The sequence below is a fragment of the Scophthalmus maximus genome, chromosome 3, assembly GCF_022379125.1.
Source record: "Scophthalmus maximus strain ysfricsl-2021 chromosome 3, ASM2237912v1, whole genome shotgun sequence".
Lineage (NCBI taxonomy): Eukaryota > Metazoa > Chordata > Actinopteri > Pleuronectiformes > Scophthalmidae > Scophthalmus > Scophthalmus maximus.
Window position 1 is genome coordinate 16,575,432 of NC_061517.1, and position 21,189 is coordinate 16,596,620.

Genomic DNA, 21,189 nt, shown 5'->3' on the forward strand with positions numbered 1-21,189 from the left:
AGACATACATACACAGCAGAGCAGATTTCGAAACATATAATTTTCTGAAACCGTATCCTGTCATTGTCCTTTTAGGCTCAGTACCGTGGTGTCCTCTTCCTCTGTGAAGGCTGGCCACTGTGTTTGCGCGACCAAGTTGTCGTCCACCTTGCTCCCATCGACCCGCGGCTACTTCAGCCTGGCGACTTTTACCTACAGGTGGCACCATTTTGTGACCAATCAGCGCGCATCGTGGTCTGCAGCCTCCTGGAAGAGGAGGGGCTTCGAGTGGAAGTAGTCGAGGAGACCCCAATCCCTGAAACCTCCTATCCTTGTATATTCAGCTCTGAGTGGTTAAAGGATGTCAACCAGGGCCGCCATGGAACGCCTCTCAGCCAATGCCTGCTCGGCACCGAGCAGGGAGTGGTGAGGTTACCATGGGGACGGGTGGCCGTGCCTGATTTTGCGGACGTGCCACAGTGTGCCGGGAGTAGCATGGCCTCTGTTCCTCCTTCATATCCTCCTTTACCACCTCCTCTTCCTCCTCCTCTTCCTCATTATTCTGAGAATACTTCATCGAATCATTCATTGAATCTTTCACATGCACCAAAACAGCGTAATCCAACCGTTCAGAATTCCATTTCATCATCTTCTGCACATCCCTCAGCCTTCTCTGTGAAGACGAGAATATGTCCAGGCAAGCACGGCATTGCTGTGTCACTCTGCCTGGTGGATACTGGTCCTGCTTCATCATCTCGGCCGGTCGAAGTGAAAGAAACTGAACCGGAGCCCAGGCCCATAGGCTGGGTGTCCCCAAACACATGGGACAGCCGCTACACCGGGTCGGATTCAGGCACAGTGACAAAAGCAAGTGCTGCTTCAGGTACACACACCCCTGCAAGTACAAATACATGCAAAGGTGCAGACAAGAGTCGTGAAAATATCGGACAAGATAAACATAAAGTCACAAACCAACAGGATACGAGCAGAAGTGCGCCAGCAGGCCAAGCCGCAGCAGACGGGGAATATATTGACATTCTGCAGGCAACTATGCTTTTTTCAAAAGCTCAGTCAGTCAAAGAAGAGCAACAGAAGCTGGAGGTGCGAACGCAACCGCACGCACAAATCGAAGCACAAGTGCAAAGACATCCGCAGAGACAAGCACACATGCAACCACACGCACAAATGGAGTCGTATGGGCAAACGCAGAGGCAGCCCAACACGCCGAAACCACCTCAAGCACATCCACAAGCGCATGTGCAGTTATCTACAAAACCACAAATGCACTGTCATTCTAAATCAGAGGCTCCTGTATCATTAACGCCCGACATGTCCGCAGAGACAGGACCTCCAACTGCTCCCCACCGATACCAATCACACCACGCTCACCCTGACTCCCTTGAACCCGCCCAGTGTGTCCGCACAGTCCGATTCTCAGAGAAACCCTGCACTCCGTGCATGAAAAGGAGACAGGGCGGACACGGTTCCAGAGCTCAGGAGCTGAGGTGTCGCTACAGGGACTCCTACCAGGCCGCTATACAGAACCCCGTCACCTTCGGACAGGAGAAAGAGAGGGGGAATATGTTGCCGGTGGTGGAGGAGGATGGGGATTTCTCACAGTGTGGTGACGGACAGAGGCCACCACCGGGGACTGAAACAGGGGATCCGTGGTATAATGTTCAGGGAATGTGGTGTGATCCTGGGATCCAAAACCAGTCGCCCTTCCTTGTCGGTGGAGCCATCTGTAAGGAGTCAGGGGAAAAAAACACTTTTCCATATTGGAAAGCAGGGGATTCAAACACCGCCCCCTGTATGGAGTACAGGGGACCGGGTCCTTTGAAATATGGTGGGCTACCAGAGCAGCCAGCTGAAAACACCACTGTGCGGACAGGGTATGCATACTCAGCCCAAAATTCTGCACCAGGAACGAGGATAAACAATAGTGATTTGTCAAGTTCAAATGATCCTCAACAGTCGCACGTGATCTCCGCCAAACATCGTGGATCACAGTGTAGTTCAAGTGAAGTTTCAGGGACGAGCGTGGCCCACAAGCCTCGCGAAAGATTACGCCACAGAACCAATTCCTCGGGGATGAGTCCAAACTTTTCCAGGTCTCTTAGGCCGCCACAAAACGGACGAGAGCCCGTGTCGGATGGACGATGTTCGTCCCTCTCCACGGCGGTGGTGGACACCTCTGAGAAGTGTGAAGTGGTCATCGTGGAAGGTCAAAGTGTCAGGAGGAGAGAGAAGAAGGACTCAGGTGCAGAGGTTCCCCAGCTCCATGTTGTCAAGTGTAAAAACAGCACGGCCTTTGGGCTGGTCTCACCCAAGATCAGCAGGAGGAAGGTGGTCGTTCCAGGTACAGGAGTTATACCTTCTACTCATGTCATTTTGGCTTAGTGAGAGATTAAATGTAGTTTTCAGCAACTCTCCCATTTATACCCACTTTCTCCAGACGGTGCTCAGCCTGGCAGTACACCTATAACCAGTAGAAGCTGTCATCACGTGGCAAACCCACCACGGACAGATCCGCCTCCATCGGCAGAGACGCAGAAGATCCCTGCCCGTCCCAGGCCTGACCACCTCCCCCTGGGATCCTCAGACCCCAGAGCCCACTCCCTCTATCTGGGAGTAGCGACTCTCACAGGTTGGTTAGTTTGAGATGCTGTAAATTAACATCAACGACGACAGCAGTCATTATAATCCACACACGTGGTTGGAAAGCTGCTCAAGAGCCACACAAGAGCCAATTTTCTGCCACAATCTAAATCTTTTCTGTCCTTGGGCCTTTTAGAGATGACACAGAACAGCATTTTAGCCGTTGCCTGATCTTTTCTCTCCCTAACCCCTCCAGGCGGCAGAGACAGGGCAGGCAGGGCGATAGTCGAGCTCTACGGGGACCACCAGGGATGGAGATCGGCTGTAACAAGCCAGCAGCTCTTTCAAACGCTGCTCTACTTCCACCTGATCACCAGGTGCGGTGGAATCCACACACCCAACAAATCAAGGGATAAAGCAGGAAATGAATCACATCCTGATCCAACTGATCCAATAAAAGATAAAAGTAAGAAGATGCTTTTGCCTTTTTATCTCTGTGTGTAGGAAAGAAGTCAGAGAAGCTGGGATGACACTCGTGTTCGATGCGAGGAAGACAAATCCTCCGCCGCAGCTCTACAAGGCCTTGATGGCGCTTCAGGTAAGACGCTTGTGCACCGGAGCAGATCAGAGCTGTTGGCTGTTGAGTCGGTGTTAACGCTCGACTGGAGCTCTCTGCAGAGCACCTGGGTACAAACAGTTACTCTTTCACTTTGTGTATCTGTAATCAAAAATATAATATATTTCAAATCTAAAAAAAATGTCACATTTAATTGAATGGCAGCGTTATATAGTTCATATCTGCAAGTGTTGTTGAGTTTTCTAGCACGAATATGAGTTTCACTTACTTTATAAAATTTTAAATTTTAAAATAATTTGCATTGATGTCCAGGTGTTTTTTTTTTTACTTTTGTATTCTAATTCATTTGTCATTATGAATAATACAAAAAAAACCTCAAAAACGAAAATGTGCATGATTGCAGTTATGTAACTGAGTGTTCAACTGTTGCAGGAGCAGAGCCCACAGGCACTAAACAGTTTGGTGCTGCTGGTGGACAAAGACAGCCGCCTCCGGCCTGAGAGATGTCCCGGGGTCCAGGTGAGACGTTCCTCCCCCATTCACCAAACACTTCCTCTTTACTTGTAGAAAATCTGAATTATCTTTGTCAGAACGCCCGTTGGTTTGTTGGGTCAGACTAAAATATCTTGATGGAAATATGGATTGCCATGAATATTTAAGTGAGTTTTTAAGGGAAATATTATGACAAATATTGGGTTTGCTATGAAACCTTTCTCCCCGGTGCAGCCAGCCGGTCACATTTTTCACTAAACCAGTATAATATCTAATTATCACCTGATTCCTCCTTAAGGAGTTTTTTTTTTTTGGTCTGGATTTCCAGTTGTTCTTGTTTTAACTCATTATTTCATCAAAGGAAATGCTTACAGCTGCATTTATAGAAACCATAGGTCTAAAACCATAGGGTTTTACTGCCATTTTTACTGGTTTACATTACTGGTAAGAGCCGCTGCACTTATCAATATCAATCAGTTTGGGAATCGTGCACCAAAAGTTCTCCACAAAAAATGTTACAATTCCAAAGTATAGCAAAGTCCATAGGTTTTTATTACTTTTTCTCTTTTTTTTCTCTGTTTATAAGGCCTGCTGTTATCTATTTCACAAACATACCATTGTTTTCTCATCAGAATTATGGTTTCAATTATAAAGATTAAAAAAACCCAATAAAAATAATGATTTTGAATTTAGCAGTGGGCAGCAGCCCAGTCCTCCTCTTGTCCACGTAGCACTGTGACTGTGAAAACGTGCTGGTGTTACTCTGTCATGTGTTCCCTTGAGCAGACGGACACGGTGACCTCGATGAAAGCTCTGCTGAAGCTGGCGGAGGGGAGTCAGCTGAGCTCCCGTCTGGATGGCACACTGTCTCACGGCCACCGTGACTGGATGGAGCTGCACCAGGTGAGAAGGTTCCCTCAGTACATCACCTCTGCCTCGCAGACCCCTCTCATCGGGTGGTGCACTTGTTGTCTCTCTTCACTGCTCATGACCAAGTCCCGTGTGTGTCATCCTGTAGAAGCTCTTCCCATTTGTATCTGATCTCCACGAGGCGTCCAGCCTGCTCCTGAGGGCCATCAGTCAGTTAGAGGAGCCCAGGAGGACGGACACTGTACAGGTACTTTAACACTGACGACGTTTACATGGACAGCAATATTACAATATTAACCCCATTAAGATAAAAATCTAAATAAAACACTACCAGCAGTAGTGGAATACCTCATTCCAAATAAGGTCTTATTCGTAATAAGTAGTAATCGGCCTAAGATGTGGAGTATTCTGGTCTTAGTCGCATTATGCAGATATTTATACGTCTTCATCGCATTATCATGTCCTATTGGTGTTTTCTCTGCATTTTGTGACATACCACATGTACGTTAGTTACCAACTGCTTGATTTCATAATCAGACTCTGTTCTGTAATATGTAAACTCAAATATGAATGCGATTTACCATTAGCAAGCCATGAAACCGTCATAATATTCATGTAAATGTAAACGTAGTCACTGTTCTTTGACTCTTTCTCATGATATTATTTGGGCCTCTGTCTTCACTGATAATACATTGTGTGCAATGTGTTGTTATGGAGGTAATGGTTTCTGTAAATACATAAATTATTGGGAACGGCACAAAGAAAAGCTTCCACAATAAATTTCACAAAATAGCAGCGCAGGAAGTTCTTGAATATGTCACTGGACCGTTTGCTGATGTTAAAATCTATTTTCGTCCAACAGGCTGTGCAGCAGTGCATGACGGAGCAGAGGACTCTGATGAGGGATGTGCTGGGGGACAGCAGGTTGGTCAGCCTGCAGAGGGAGGGTGGGGCCATCCTGGCCAGGCTGAGGAGGGAGAGCGACCTCAAATACCCGCACTGCGAGGACCTCAGGTAGACGCCGAGCTCCCGCTCTCGCCTGCTATATTTACATGTGTAGAGCAAACCCAGGTGTCGGCCTGCTGTCTGATGTGGGCTTAACTGCTCACATGGCATGTTACTGCTTGTGAATCATTATTATTTATGCTGTAAGATAAACTTCTAAAATAAACAAAGTATCTCGGCGAGTACAAGTCACTGTACTTTGTACTCTGTATCTGTGAAACGCTTAAAACAAGGCTACCATCAAAAATCAACAGATTGTCCAGCAACAGCAGGAGACTTAGATACATAGGATGAAGGTAAAGATCATTATAGTAAAAGTTAGAGAGCACATGGTAATGTGTGTTTTTGTAATCTAGTACAGACACAACATCACATTTGACTTGGTATAGGAAATTGATCTTTTAATGATGCATGGTATATGATGACATGACATGATATGTAAATATATAAATGAATTGCTAAATAAAAGGACATTATATACTATCCAAACTCTCGTTTTTCCTGCGTGCAGCGATGCAGTGGACTCGGTGACCAGCCTGTACAACCACATGGAGGAGCAGGCCCACGTCCTGGTGCAGAGGTCCAACCTGTCGCTGGAACACCTGGAGTACCTGCTGCAGCTCCGAGAGATGGAGGGGCACTTCACACAGGTGCTGTACATGATACCAAATATATCACAAATGTGTGTACAGATCTTTAGATGTGAGTGCAATATATTGTCAAAGAAAATCAGAGTTTGACCTTATATTTGTCCTCATAATGTCCCCTAGTGGAAGCCCATTGATCTAATGCTAATAATTTACTGTGGGTGGCTATGATTAGGACTTGAAATACATTTATACTTAATACATGTTTGAGCAAAGGCAAAATAGAAATTGAAACTATTTCTTGTTTTTCTCACACAAATCAGAGAACGTAAACTTTAGCTTACTTGTATTCTGTCATTGCATACTTTACATATTACATATTATATATTTATTTTTCCTGGTACTCTATTACTATATAATTATTAACTATTAGTTTGATTTTTGGAGGACTTTCTGTTCTTGTACTACCAATTGTGGTAGGAAGTGATACATTTACTAATTATACTTATTATACTTTATATATAAAATGTAAACACTTTATATTTTGCTCTGACAGTGGATATTGCCCGTTTTCTGCCTTGAAGTGAAAATAATAACAGAAGGAGACAAACTCATAAAAACAGGAGGCAGCAGATGCATCCACATCTGTACATATTTGTTGTGCATACCCTTTATAAATTATCAAGGGCAGTGATTTGATTGTATACACATATGTATAGCCTACGATTAGATTAGACACATGGCAGATCCTTGAGTGTGTACCTGTACATGCTTATTTAGCAAATATTGTTTTGCATCTTTCCGTCCCTGCAGATGCGCCAGTGGTTTAACATAGAAGGAGAGCGCCACCTGCTGGAGGCAGAGTCCGTAGAGGACTCAGGAGACAGAATGGAGCAGATCCTCAACAGCTTCACTGGTTTCCTCATTGAAGCAAACGTGAGTCTAAGTCCGCTTGCGTCTGCGTCTGCATTATTCGGCGTTTCTCTGTCAGCCCACCCGTCTGACTCTCGCTCCTCTCCCTCCCCAGGACCGAAGGCACCATGCCATGTCGTTGGTGTCAGAGGCAGAGCGGCTGCAGCGGAGCGGGCTCCCCTACCCAGAGACAGAGACGTTCAAGGCTTTCGTCTGCACCTTCAAGTCGGGCCTGGACGACTTCCTGTGTAGGGTGGAGGCCTGTGGCAGAGAGCTGCAGATCATGGTCAACGTGTGTGATTTTTGTGAGCAGGTTTGTATGAAATCAGTTTAAAAAAATCTGGTGCACAAGATCCTGGAATAAAAAAAATGAGTTGGTTTGTCTCTGGGGGCTAACGGGATTTCAGCAAGTTGAAAGTGGTGAAATCCAGGGGTGAAGTCATTTTCACATTTGACATTCGTCAGTGTTCACGGCTGTTATCTTCGTTAGTTCCGCGTCTAAACCTCGATCTGTCCCAGTTTGGGGATGTGTTGGAGAGCTCATTGAGGAAGTTGTTTCACCACATTTGATCAAATAAAATCACCAAAGATGACGACGCGGTGGAGAGCGCGAGGCATTGAATGTCTGCCCACTGCGCATGTCACTATAAGCGTTGTCAGGGACGACCCATTTCAATGAAATATTGACATCAAACCACCTCTCATGTGTCTGAGACATCCTCTCACAACTCTCACAGGCGTCAGTTTGTGAAAAAGTCCTTAGTTTGGCTTGATCTCATCCCATATTTGTACTCTGTTTTTTAATTAGAATTTTGGAATTGTCTCATTCCAAAACACTTATGTTTTTGTAAAGTAAACCAGAACCTCTTTTGCATACAGGCGGCAGCTCTGGCCAGTGAGTGCACTTGTTACCTGGACCGGAGTCAGACAAACACTCAGCCTATAGAACAACAGAACCAAGACCCTGGACCGAGCGCCGCCTCCCTTTGCCAGTCGGAATGCCCCACAGCGCATGGCTCTGGCGCAGCCGCCACCAGTGGTTCACTGTCAGACAATGACAACTCCATCCTTTGGACTTTTCAAGACAGGTTTCTCCAGTTTAGCCCGGAGAGGTTTCAGGAGGTGAAGGCTCAGGCCAGCGCCCTGCAGGGCTCCCGGGGGATGCGGGTCTGGAACGTAGCCTGGCTGAGGTGTCAGGAGGCCAGGCAGCAGCTGCTGGAGAGGATGCAGGGCGTGGATAAAGCTTATCACAGAAACCCAGATTCTAGCGGCTGTTGTGAATGTCATTACGTTGATGTGGTGAGCACTAATATTCAGACCACTTCGCCTGGTGGCCAGAATCTGGTGGTCCAATCGACCCCTGGGCCTCGGCACCCGCAGTGGGAGGGCATCGTGTCTGGGGCGGTGGATTTAGGGAAGAGAAAGCCCATCACGGGCAGCAACAGCACTAATTCAACGACTGTGGCCTGCTGTAACATCCTCATCAAACCAGAGGATCACAGTGATGCTGGAACCAGCCAGGGGTCAACGGTCACCCCACAGTCACCTCACAGGTAATACAACTTCTGTGTTAGTCCACTCATCTCACTTGATTTGGATTTAACTAGAGCCGTTGATTCAAACAGCGGTGAGGAGCCTTGATCTGCTTTATTTCAAGTCTTGTTTCCAGACTCACCGTGTCATTTTTTTAAAAATAGACCAACAAGGAGAACAGAAAGAGAGGCGAGGAGGAGACAGGCGAGCAGAACGAGGAGAGAGCGAGACGCCGCGGCCCTTTCTCAGTCGCACACTGTCGGCTGCCAGTGGTTTCCGTGGGGACGCGGCCTCCGGGCGAAGTCGGCGAGCCAAGACTCGTGCACCCCGGCAGTCGTGGCAGCAGGGTCCTCCACTCCTCCGGAGCAGCGGGTCCGACCCCCATCAGCCTGCTCCCACCACGGTCAGCCGTCCTGTCGCATCCTCAAGGAGGCTCAGAAGTTCCAGATCTCCCGCCACGGGAGCTTCTGCTCAGAGGACTCGTGTATGAGCGACCGGGGGGCTGCAGGGGAGGACGGGGCTTTGTGCTGCAAACACCCCAGCCTGCCCATCGGGAGATACGAGGGGGGGTCCTTTCGTTTGGCTAATCCTCAGGGGAGTGCCAGTAGTGCCCTGTGAGTTTTCTTACATCCCCTGTGGGTGAAATTAACTATTTTGTAAGATGACTGAGAAAATTCAATGATGCTAATTTTTACTAATCTGGGCAGTCTTAATGAGATTCCATGCACTCTTTTCTCTCTCTAAGCTGACAGTGAAGTGCTGCAGGTATTGTTTCTTCAGACCGTCTTCGCTTCTCTTTTAATTTTCATTATGCAACATGGATGGATGGATGGATTATAAAGGGAAACAATGACAAACAGTGAAATCTATCTCATTGCAAAATGAACAGGCTCAGTCAAAAGTATTTTTCTAATTCTATTTCTATCGGCTGACAGAAGCATTGATACTTGAGGCAGTGATTCTAATACTCGTTAAATTAAGGGATGATTAAAGGACAAGAGATGAAAGTAGTTATTTGTAAATTCTACTCGCCTGTAAATATTCCAGTAGACATCATATGCTTTTCATGTGCTTTAGTGTGCAAGGTTACTGTCTGCGTTTGAAGTTTGAGAGATATGCGTTGTCTCTGTGTCATCAGGAGGCTGCAGCGGGTCCTGGAGGAGCTGGTGGCCACAGAGAGGGAGTACGTCCGCTCCCTGAGCTACATCCTGACCCACTACCTCCCCCTGCTGGACCGACCGGACATCCCCCAGGACCTCAGGGGCAAGCGAGGCGTCATCTTCGGCAACCTGGAGAAGCTTTACGGCTTCCACAGCCACTACTTCCTGCCGGAGCTGGAGGCCTGTCACAGGGAGCCGGCCATGGCGGCCCGCTGCTTTCTCAGACATGTGGGTGGTCACTGTGTAACTGTCATCAATGTATACGGTGTCTTGAGTATATCTTTTTAATATTTATGATAATTCTCATTCTTTATTGATTACATTATTTTTCATCTGATTTAGTAAAGTATTTTCAAAATGTCTATGTAGTTTCACTGAACATGTTTAGATGTGATGGAACCAGAAATTGACATAGACATATTACAATAATCATTTGAGCCAGCCAGTCGGAACAGGTATGTTTGATGAAATATATTTTCTAACATGTTTTCACTCTGGTTGTCTCCACAGACAGAGAGTTTTGGCCTGTACGCTCTGTACAGTAAGAACAAACCTCAGTCGGACGCCCTCATCCTGCACCGTCGCCATGACATCTTCAAGGTCAGCTTTTATCTGTTTTGGCACATTGTGTCTGTCCACGTGTCTGAAAAACAGTAATTTCTTAAAGGTAAAAAAACGTAACTAATAAACGCTCTCCTTGAGGATCAGCTTTTAAGTCTTGATCTGTTATCCAGTACTTGATCACTTGACCCCCTTCATTTTTCATGTCAGGTGATTCAAAGTGACATAGATTATGTTCTCATACGTTTTGAAATCTCCACATACAGTATACAGAGCTATAATATATGAAACATTCACTTAAGTAAGATTTAGTTCATGGTGTATATTAATGAGTGTATATTATTCTATATAAAGGCTGTGCCATAAATATATATAATAGAAGATGTGATGCATTGCATTGTGGGATTGTAGCAGAAATGTTGTGTATATACAATGGAGTGATTTTGAGATGAAGATGCACCTTTACATGAAATGAATAATGTTCAATGGTTGTTGTTTTTTTCATTCAAAAAGTTTTCAGACCTTGTCTAGGATTGAAGAGGAAGCTCTTTGAACAATTTTACACACAAAGTTGTGATGATTTTCACATCCAAAAGTGTTTTTGGACATTGAAGGAGTTTTATCGGCAGCCTGCGCCTTCGTCTTCGCCTGCGTCCTCCCTTATAATCATGTGGAATTTGTCTTTTTGGTGGACATTTTATATATATCCGATTCTGATGGCCACATTAGTTACACTTTTTGTCTCCCCTCACAGAGGAAGCAGCAGGAGCTGGGGGACATGATGGACCTTTCCTCCTACCTGCTGAGGCCCATCCAGAGGATCAGCAAGTACAGCCTCCTGTTGCAGGACATGTTGTCCCTGGCCGGGTCCTACAGGCCCAAAGACATGATCCAGGATACACTTGTCGAATCCTCTGTGTGCGGCCCGGCTGTGCATGTGCCTGAACTGACACGCAGTGAGAGGGAGCGTGAGAGGGCTGAGATCCAGGCTGCCGCAGACCTGGTTCGATTTCAGATGCGGCACGGCAACGATTTGCTCACCATGGACGCCATCCAAGACTGTGATGTAAGATATTAAAATAGGGGATCAGATAAACTTTAAGGGCAGCAGTTAAATGAAGTCAACTGTCATTTATTTCCTGCTCTGCTCTACTCTGTCCTGTCAGGTGAATTTAAAAGAGCAGGGACAGCTGATTCGCCAGGATGAGTTCACAGTCCTCTTCAGGAAGAAGAAATGTGTTCGCCGCATTTTTCTCTTTGAACATCTAATCCTCTTCAGCAAGACCAAGAAAACAGATGTTGGCAATGATGTTTATGTCTACAAGCAGTCATTCAAGGTCAGCACTCAAGAGGGCTTTAACACTCAACCTTGATGCACATGATATTCAGTGTATTCTTCTTCACAAAAATATATATTTTTCTTCAATAGAAGCTCTGAGTTAAACCTCAGTCATTTGAGGCCTCCAGCATATTTTCATCAGTGTAGTTCCTCTTTGTGTTCCCCTCTTTCAGACGAGTGATATCGGGATGACCCACAACACGGGTGTGAGCGGCCTGTGTTTTGAGATCTGGTTCCGCCGGAGGAAGAGCGGGGACACCTACACCCTGAGGGCTTCCAGCATGGAGGTGAAGAAAGCCTGGACCACCGACCTGGAGAGGATCCTGTGGGATCAGGCCACTCACAGTAGAGGTTGTGGCAACAACAATATGTTGTTGTTTTTATTTTTTATTTAGCACATACCTAGGATACGGTTTACAGAGCTTCCCGGACATAAAACATATTGTGAATTGGCTATTTGTCCCAGAGCTGCGTCTGCAGGAGAGGGTGTTTATGGGAATGGGCAGCAAACATTTCACGGACATTCAACCCAGTGATGCTGCGATCTGTGACCGAGCCATCAGCTGCGCCCTGCCTGGGAGAAGTAAGGAGCTGCACACACAACAGTTTACACTTCAAATCAAGTTCTGCTTAGTTCTGCCGCCTTGGTCCACACTGAAATGTCTCAATAACCCATCCTGTCAGGATGAATTGCAGCAACTTTGGTGATCCTCTGACTTTTCAACCAACGTCAGGTCAAAAATTGGTCTGAAAACGATCACGAAACCTACCTGTAGAATAACTGAAATTCACATCAGCCTAAGCTCTACTTTGCTTTGTGATAATAAGCAATTGTCAACACGCTTTATAGCATCATAGCTCCTGTAATCAGCATGTGAGCATTGTATGTGTGAGCATGTTCGCATGCTGACATTAGCATTTAGCCTCAGGGCCACTGGCAAGGCTGACTCCCGTCCTTTACGATTTATGATTCAAAAAGTGAAAACTAAGTAAAAGCTTTTTTTAAATTTAGATATTTTTAACTCGCTAACAAAGTAACTACATGTAACAAAACTAAATGTATTACTGCAAGTCATGCTTGTGTCCTCATTGCTCACTGACCCAGCGCTTCGTTTTTCTCACTGATGACGTCCATGTGTCGTCAGTCCCTGTGGCATGTTGTTCACACAGGGGCTTAGACTATCCACGGCCACACTCCATTGGCTCTGGCAGCACGGCCTCCGCCACCCTCAGCCAATCATCTTCCTCCTCGGGCCGGGGCTCGCTGCCCCCTGCTGGCTATCCCGGGAACCAGTCACAGGGATTGGAGAGCGGCCCTGCCATGTGCTCCTCCCCCGAGGCTGTGACTGACAATGAACTCAACAATCATCATCTTCATATGCATCGTCATCTCTACCGTAACCATGAAAAGTTGGAGACTCATCATCCTCTGAGTGAGTTTGTTTTTCTGTCTTTGTTAAATTTTTTTTAATCTTTTTTGTCTCTGTAGATCTGCTAATTCTTTGGCTCCATCTAGTGGTAGCATCAGTAATGACAGTGTGGTAAACAGCAATGTACACATTACCACTGATATCTGGACAACATGAACACGTTTTCTTAAATCCACTGATTTTCTGGATGATCTTATGGAATTTGATCCATGCACAAGTATTGCACAAACCTCAGCTTTCTCTGTTTCTAAAAAAGTGTTTGTGTTTCTTCTTCAGTGGACAGCACAGAATCATCTGGGGAAAGCGTCAACGTCACGAGCAGCCCAGACAACGGCTGCCTGTCTGCCATTGGTGGAGAGGCAGTGAACAACTCCACCTCGTTTGTGTCCCAGAGTCCCATGCCCCGCCCACCACTGTGTCGAACCCCAAGCCTGAGGAGAAACAGCTCACCGGTGATTATCATAAAGAAACCGGGGGTCGCACCCAAACCTCCACATCTGGCTAATCCCAAGGTACAGGTGAATTTTTGTTAATGTGATCTAGTAAAGAAATGTATTCATAAGGTGAAGGCCATGGTCTCAATCACATGTTGTTTCTCTAAACATAGCAGTCTTAAGGTTTGAAAAAAGATTTGTTTTTTAAATGGCTGCTAATGAGTAAATCAAATGTAGGATATAGTGGCATCTAGTGGTGAGGTTACAGATTGCAACCAACTGACGACCCCTCGCCTCACACTCCCCTTCCAGGACTGTAGGAGACTGTATGAGAACCTGCGGTCCTCTATAAACGACCCGCTCCCTGTGTAGATATGCTCATTCTAAGATAATGAAAAAAAGCACAACAATTCTTAGTTTCATGGGAATCAAACACTAATGAAAATGCAATCATGAATATTATATTCATTTTCTGCTGCTACACTCTTAGAAGAGATGTGTTAAAAAAGGACACAAAAATGTGTTGTTACACATTTAACACACTGTGTGTGGATTTCTACCTAACAGTGTAAAAAATGTGTAAAGAATGTGTAAAAAGCTTAACACAGTGGATGTGTTGGACAGTGAATCTGAATTCCAACTCGGGCAACAGCGGCATCCTTTTTTCGCGGTCCTCCATATTCGCGCCCCAGTTAAAAGGGGATAAAGTATGGAAAAAGTCGCCACAGTCGACAAAGGAGAAGGATGGAGACTGCTTCGTTGCTGCTGTCAAACTCCATGGTAAGCACGATTTTATCTTAAGGTAATAAAAATATGTCGACGTTTCGAATCATGTGGAAGTTGGTGTTCGAGTTAGGCCATGTCAGGGTTTAGAGTAATGTTCGAGCTAACGTCACACTAGCTAGCCGCCACTATTCTACATTCATTTAAAATCAAAATATCCCTGCTGTAACTGTAATAATCTGTAGCCAGAGAATATAACGTCAATGTTCGGTCAGTTGCTGGAAGTTAACTGACTGGCTGTTGTTCCATAAAATTACCGTTTTATTTACCCAGTGTCCCTGAACGTCACATGAGAGCCGCTACACAGTCATACTTGGCTCTCATTTCTGTTCTTTTTTTCTTTTTTTTTGCTTTAAATGGTACTGAAATGTCAACTGGGAATATGAAGCTGGAGAGCTGTAATTGAACTAAAATGTCAACATAAATTCGGCATGTATATAATCGGTCTAAATCATATAAAAAGATAGACGTCGAGCCGTCTAATGACTGCCTTTACCAAACTTCCATTGTGATTTTGAAGTTTATTTTTACCCTTCTAATTACCAACAATGACACCATGTAAAATTAATTTTGGGACATTTTAGTAAGACAGTGGTTCGTTTCTGTTAAGTCGCCGCAGCAAATTGATTGCCTCCACTCCTACAAAAATGTAGGAAATGTCATGAAGTCACATTTTCAAGACTGCAAGGGCTTGTAGTTTGGTAGTTTCAGTCTCGTGTTATGGGGATATTTAATCCCATTTGACTTAGAAATTAATTCAATTATCAATATCACAATGAATTGAATTTGATGTGTACTTAACTTTTTTGTTTCATGGTTACAGGAAGGGAAACATGGGCAGGAGGAATCTGTGAAAGTCCTTGCAACTATTTTCAAGAATGGAAATGAATTGAAAAGAAAAATTTACAGTGTCCAAAGCACAACAGAGCTTTTGGAAAAAACAAGTGAATTGGGATTGGTCCTTGACCGGAGTTTAAAATTTAACACTGATTTCCAAGAGTTTACTGATGTTGAAAGTAGTGTGCAGATTAGTAACCTTGACAGATTCCAAGAGCACTTTTCAGAAGCACCTAATCATCAAACTGTCCCAAGAGAAGTCTGTCAAACTCAGGTACATTTTTACCATGATTTTTTGGGGGTCATGTGTTCAGATTGTCAAATTCTGTTTAAGAGAAGTCAGAGGGTCTAACTTTCTGCCCTGCTCTTAATTATCTGTTCAGCCTACGTTACCTCACTGTAATAACCATATTCCTACATAAAATCTACTTCTGTATGGGACAACATACTTACCTGTATACTTAACTGCAATGCTTAAATAAGAAAAATTGGATTTATTTAAATTTGGTAATCTAATATCTTGATGTCTTAAAAGTATTTAATTCAATTAAAACAGTTCGGAATATTATGTTCCATTCTGACAACAGATCCTCTATCCTACACATTAGTCCTTATAAAGAAGAAATGATTTGCATTAATATCGTTGCCAAGAAAGATGACAAAAGCAGAAAGAGACAATGCTGTGTCAGCATTCCGACTAATAAAACATTACATGTACAAAAATAATTATAAGGAGCTAGTTCGCAACATGTTGCTGCTGAACTTAACTTGACTTATTTCTATATTCTGATTTTAGGCAGGAAGTACCATTGCCTCCCTCTACAATGCACCCCAGGATCCAGCACAGAGCACACAGCCACAACTAGTCTGCATTGGTCATCTAAGGGGAGGCTCACAGCAGGACGTCATTCTGGGCAAGTCAGACAAGATTGCTATCCCCTTGGATGAAAGCCTGGCATGTGCTGTGGACAAGCTCTTCAAGCTCTACTGGGTATGCAACTCGGCCTTCCCAGCCCCGCTCAGCTCTGTGTTCTCGTTCTTTGATTACATTTACGACTTACCCATGTCAACAAACAGGAGAGCAAAGGCAATGGAACTCATTTCAAAAGTCAAGTCTATTAATTAGATCCCACCAAAATGTACATTTGTCCAAGATGTCAGTCAAGATTCACACAGATAAAGAAACTGACGTGCCATCTTCGTGAAATACATGTATTGTCAGAGGGATTGGAGTTCACACTTACTTGCGGCCAAGATGGTTGTCCAAGGACATACCACAGCATTAATTCATTTGCGAAACACCTTTCTAGAGAGCACCAAATAACAGGTACCACTGCTGTTGAGCCTTCTCTTCAGACCATCCCAACATTTACAGAGTCCACAGGGACCATCGACACAACTCTAGAGGAAAACATAGCTGAGCCTTCTGAGGGTTTTAAACCTCTTTCTTCAAGTGACAGTGCAGCCTCATGTGTGGCAAAAATGTATGCTGGGTCAAATGTAACACTAATGGATGTCACAAGAACTGTAACTTGTGTTAAAGAACTTGTGGAAACAACCATAGCTACATTAAAAAATTCAGTGTCATCCGTGTTCAACAATATGGGTGTGACATAGACACTCCTTTTAAAATGATTACACACTTTTCTGAAGAATTTCACCTCGTCAAGCCAAAGGAAATTTTTCTTGGTCACAGGGCAGAGACTGTGCGGAAACGAGGACAAGTGAAGCATGTTTTGGCACCAGACACTTGTCAGTATATACCAATACTCGAAACAATCAAATTTCTATTTAGTAATGACCAATGCAAGGTGTCTACTTAAAAAACAAGAAAAGGAATGACAACATGATGCGTGACTATAGTGATGGGTGTCAATTCTCAAGTCATCTACTATTCCAACTGTATCCAGAATCCCTGCAAATTCAGTTGTATTATGATGATGTTGAGACAACAAATCCTCTGGGCTCCAAAACAAAAATCCATAAACTGGGTGCTGTTTACTTCACTCTACGGAATTTACCCCCAGAATGCAATTCATCCCTAGCTCACATTCCCCTATGTGTGTTATTTAATTCAATCGACAGGGAGACATATGGGCTTGGTAAGATACTAGAGCCACTTCTTGAGGACATCAGAGTCCTTGAAAACTGCAGTATAGAAGTTGAAGTTGATGGACAAACTCAAAAGCTGCGTGGAAGTCTTTCAATTTTGACAGCAGATAATTTGGCAATACATTCACTGTGCGGCTATGTTGAAAGCTTTTCTGCAAACAAATTTTGCCAGTTTTGTTTGATCGATAAGCAAGAAATTCAGTCGGTGTTTGATGAAGACAATGTTGTAAAACGCAACAGGGAGAACTATGAGCAACATGTTAGGTTTTGCAATCCAAGCTCAACTGGTGTTAAAGGAAACTCTTGTTTGAACAGTCTGCAATATTTCCATGTAACAGAAAATACATGTGTGGACATGATGCACGGTGTACTGGAAGGCGTGGCTCCTTTGGAAGTGAAGCTGCTGTTGCGTCACTTCATTTATGAAGAGAAGCTTTTCACGTTAGAGCAACTAAATGACAGAATTGCTGGTTTTGACTATGGTTACATGAATGACAAAAATAAACCAAGTGCCATTATCAATTTGAGATCTTCTGAAAATGCTGTGAGGCAAACTGCCTCCCAAATGTGGTGTCTCTTGCAAGTTTTACCCTTTTTAGTGCGAGATTTCATTAATAGGGAAGACCAGTTTTAGAATCTGTTCATTTTGTTGAGGGAAATCTGCAGCATCATTTTTGCACCTGTTGTCAGTGTTGGGCTTGCTGTGTTCTTAAGCAGCTTATCATAGATCACCATATGCTTTACAAGTACATTATCCAAGAATGCTTTGTTTGTTTGGACCTCTTTCTCAGTTGTGGTGTATGAGATTTGAGGCAAAGCATAATCCAATGAAAAGGCAAGCACATGTGGTATGCAATTTCAAAAATATTGCCAAAACTCTTGCTTATAAACATCAGGTTCAACAAATGTACAATTTCAAGCTTGTTGACCCGTTTTGTAAAAAATACAATGCCGAAAATGCCTTCCTGTGAACATTGGTGCTTTAAAGACAGCCGTTGTTATACCTGAGGGACTAAAGTCAGCCCTACACACAATGCGTAGCATCATTTATGTTACACATTCGCTGACTGTAAATGGCCAGACATACAGGACTGGATCTGGACTCAAGACGCAGCATCAAGGGGAGCACTTATTTGGAGAGATCATTCATGTTATACCCCAGGGTGAGGCATGCCTCTTTCTTATTAGAGTACTTGAAGTTAAGTACTTTGATGAGCATTTCTATGCATATGTTGTGCAATAGACTAAAGACTTTGAAATGATCAATTTAGATGATTTTGCAGATGTTAGACCTCTTGGCTTAATGTCAAATTTCAGCACTGACGAACTCTATCTCAATCCGAGGTTATTGATGTCATGTTCAGAATTCAATAACATGAATTTTTGTACTTGTGTTATATATATTGTATTACAAATGAATTTATTGCATGTGAAGTTTTGAAAAAAAATCCTTTTTAAAAGGGTTTAATATGAAATCTTAAATAAATGACTAATGAATGTATTCTTGCTTTTCATTATTTTTAAACTAAAGAAAACATTACAAATTCATTTACACACAATTAACACTTTTAAGTGTTTATCTGTTTTACACATGTTTTACACATAATATGTAAAACTTACACAATTATGTGTTAAGCTGCGTAACACAGCTGTTGTGTAAAATGGTTTACACATTTGCTGTGTTGACTTTAACACAACATGTGTTGTCCCTGAGCACACAGTAGATGTGTTGAAATTCAACACGTGTCATTTTTAACACATCACTTCTTAGTGTGTAGATCTGCCTAAATCCTACACACAGGTTCTCTATCGAAGCAGAAATTCTGAATTCTTCTGAATTTCTTGACAGTTTTATTGTATCTTTTCATTCAGAGTGAAATCATGATCGCAAAATCAACAGAAGTTTAACCCTGGATTCCCCACAGAGGGTAAGGACGTGATGTTGTTAAATAAACAAACAGTTATGGTTAAATATAAAGGGATTATTTTTCTCTTCTTTTTATCTTGACTTTTCTTCAGAAAAGTTGAGACAAATTAAACAGGAAAACCAGTTATTAGTAGTATTATAATCATTATCAGTGAATCATTTGTGATTTTAATATTGTTGCAGCACATTGGTCACCTGGAGCTGATCAGTCATGGTGGAGATCTTCTGGACAGTTTCTCTGAGTGAATACACTCAGCTCTGTGGGGTCACGAGACCTGGTTTGCATGTCATTGCAACACAATATTGCAATTACATGCAATATTAACCCCTAATCACGGAAAATGTGTCATTGTCCACAGTGTGTTTTCCAGTTCTTTGCTTTGGTTTTTTATCCCCAACCTGTTTTTATTTTTTAAGAAGAACCAAGTATCAGCTGCTTCAGCTACAATGGATTACGCATGTCACGAGGAACATTCATATTTTGAGCATAAGAATCATGTTTTTTTTCCTTACTGTATCCAGTGAACCAACCATGTGTTGTTTTTATGTGGTTCACTGTCTCGTGTTAGATTTGCCAGCATGTTACATTTTTACTGACTATAGTGTTAGTTACTGTACGACCTGTACAATTATTGGTAACAGGGAGAAAGAGTTATAACAATCAGTGTGAAACAGACACACAGGACTAGTAATCTGTATTTGACAGAACACCACACATACGGCAGAGCGAGACAAAAGAAACGTTTTTCTTTGCCTTACACGTAAGTTCATGGCATATAATTAATATATAAAGATATATCTACTCGTGGGCCATTTTTTCCTCACAGTAGTTCTATATTGAATCATTTATCAGAAGGGACGGACCACTGGCTCTGATGTGCTTTCACATCTTCACATGTTTATACTCTTTTAATCAAAAACAGACAAAATATGACAATATGCTATAAGGCAAAAACCACTTCCTGTTATCTAGGGTCCAATAATGGTTCCATATTCATCAATGTTCCAGCTTCACCCTCATGAAAATGACCAGTACAAAAAAGTGTTTCTCGGATTTGTTTAAATGCTTTTTTTAATGTTTTTTTTAAACATGGTGTTGATGGAAGTTGTCATTTTTGTTCTTGTCCATGCAAAATGTACCGTTTACAAATGATGACAAATGATGCCTTTTAAACGATGTTGGCTTTGATTTTTTTTTTAACAACTGACCTTTAAATGTCCTTGAAGATACATGTACATCTCTGTATTCTGCTTTTTATTTGAGTGATTTGAAATGAGTTTCTAATTCAAATGCAGAACCGGTGCAGTTGGTTTTTCCTTCTTTCTTCCTTTCTTCCCCTTTTCTTCTTCTTCTCTCTGTTTGTCAGTTTTAGGGGAATTCAGAGACATTTTTCGTTTTATGTGTGGTTTTCCCTCTCATTTCTGCACCGTTCAGAGGTGACGAGACAGACAGCAGAAGTATGAGGATATGGCGCCAATATGATGACGCTTCACTTTCTTGTGTGGTTCCTCAGAAGGACCGCTGCAAACACTTATTGCAAAACGTTTCATCACCACTGTGTACAGGTTAACGTCACCACCGCCCAAAACTGTCTTTTTTTGTCTTCTTTGCTGTGCGTGTGTGTGTGTGTGTGTGTGTGTGTGTGTTTCAGGGGTGTTACAAATACATTTCTTTTTTTTTAATGAAATGTGCGAAATGTCCTGTTTCCATAGAAAACTGGAAAGTCACCCTTTTCTTTTATTACAACATCCTCCAGTACCAAAGAAAAAGTTGACTGTAAAAAATTCATGCTGGCTTGACAAGAAAGTAGTTTAACTGCTTTGCAAAGTAAAGAAACAGTTACCCAAAAGTTTTGACTGAATATGATGTGTTCCTGTTTTGCATTATGTAATGTAATTTATCAGGTATGATTCATTTTGAATCATAACATTTCCTTTATGTTCAATCATACAGTAATATATTGCATAAAATTATTTATGGGGGGAAAAAACGTTGCTTGTTTCATTTTTACATTTGTAAGGGAAATGTTGCTGTAAAGCATCTGATCTGTTA

The 21,189-nt window shown here is 43.0% G+C and overlaps 1 protein-coding gene across 7 annotated transcripts in view; it reads left to right on the top strand.

Moving 5' to 3' along the window:
• LOC118317083 overlaps positions 1-20,986 on the top strand; it is a 28,524-nt gene extending 7,538 nt beyond the window's left edge. The window contains exons 3-27 of one of the 7 annotated variants that reach the window (XM_047331082.1): positions 76-2,338; positions 2,435-2,626; positions 2,834-2,954; positions 3,082-3,175; positions 3,587-3,673; positions 4,433-4,549; positions 4,665-4,763; positions 5,379-5,530; positions 6,033-6,171; positions 6,922-7,044; positions 7,136-7,333; positions 7,900-8,573; positions 8,718-9,167; positions 9,692-9,941; positions 10,224-10,313; positions 11,029-11,340; positions 11,441-11,611; positions 11,787-11,964; positions 12,080-12,196; positions 12,759-13,046; positions 13,320-13,555; positions 15,084-15,371; positions 15,894-16,088; positions 19,082-19,137; positions 19,320-20,986. In XM_047331082.1, coding sequence (XP_047187038.1) covers positions 76-2,338; positions 2,435-2,626; positions 2,834-2,954; positions 3,082-3,175; positions 3,587-3,673; positions 4,433-4,549; positions 4,665-4,763; positions 5,379-5,530; positions 6,033-6,171; positions 6,922-7,044; positions 7,136-7,333; positions 7,900-8,573; positions 8,718-9,167; positions 9,692-9,941; positions 10,224-10,313; positions 11,029-11,340; positions 11,441-11,611; positions 11,787-11,964; positions 12,080-12,196; positions 12,759-13,046; positions 13,320-13,555; positions 15,084-15,371; positions 15,894-16,088; positions 19,082-19,117 — 6,870 coding nt within the window. In that variant the 3' untranslated portion in view covers positions 19,118-19,137; positions 19,320-20,986. Of the gene's footprint in view, positions 1-75; positions 2,339-2,434; positions 2,627-2,833; positions 2,955-3,081; positions 3,176-3,586; positions 3,674-4,432; positions 4,550-4,664; positions 4,764-5,378; positions 5,531-6,032; positions 6,172-6,921; positions 7,045-7,135; positions 7,334-7,899; positions 8,574-8,717; positions 9,168-9,691; positions 9,942-10,223; positions 10,314-11,028; positions 11,341-11,440; positions 11,612-11,786; positions 11,965-12,079; positions 12,197-12,758; positions 13,047-13,319; positions 13,562-14,101; positions 14,258-15,083; positions 15,372-15,893; positions 18,711-19,081; positions 19,138-19,319 lie in introns of those variants that run through there. The other 6 variants (XR_007030492.1, XM_047331083.1, XM_047331084.1 and 3 more) reach the window with 6 other exon arrangements.
• Positions 20,987-21,189: the final 203 nt, after the last annotated feature.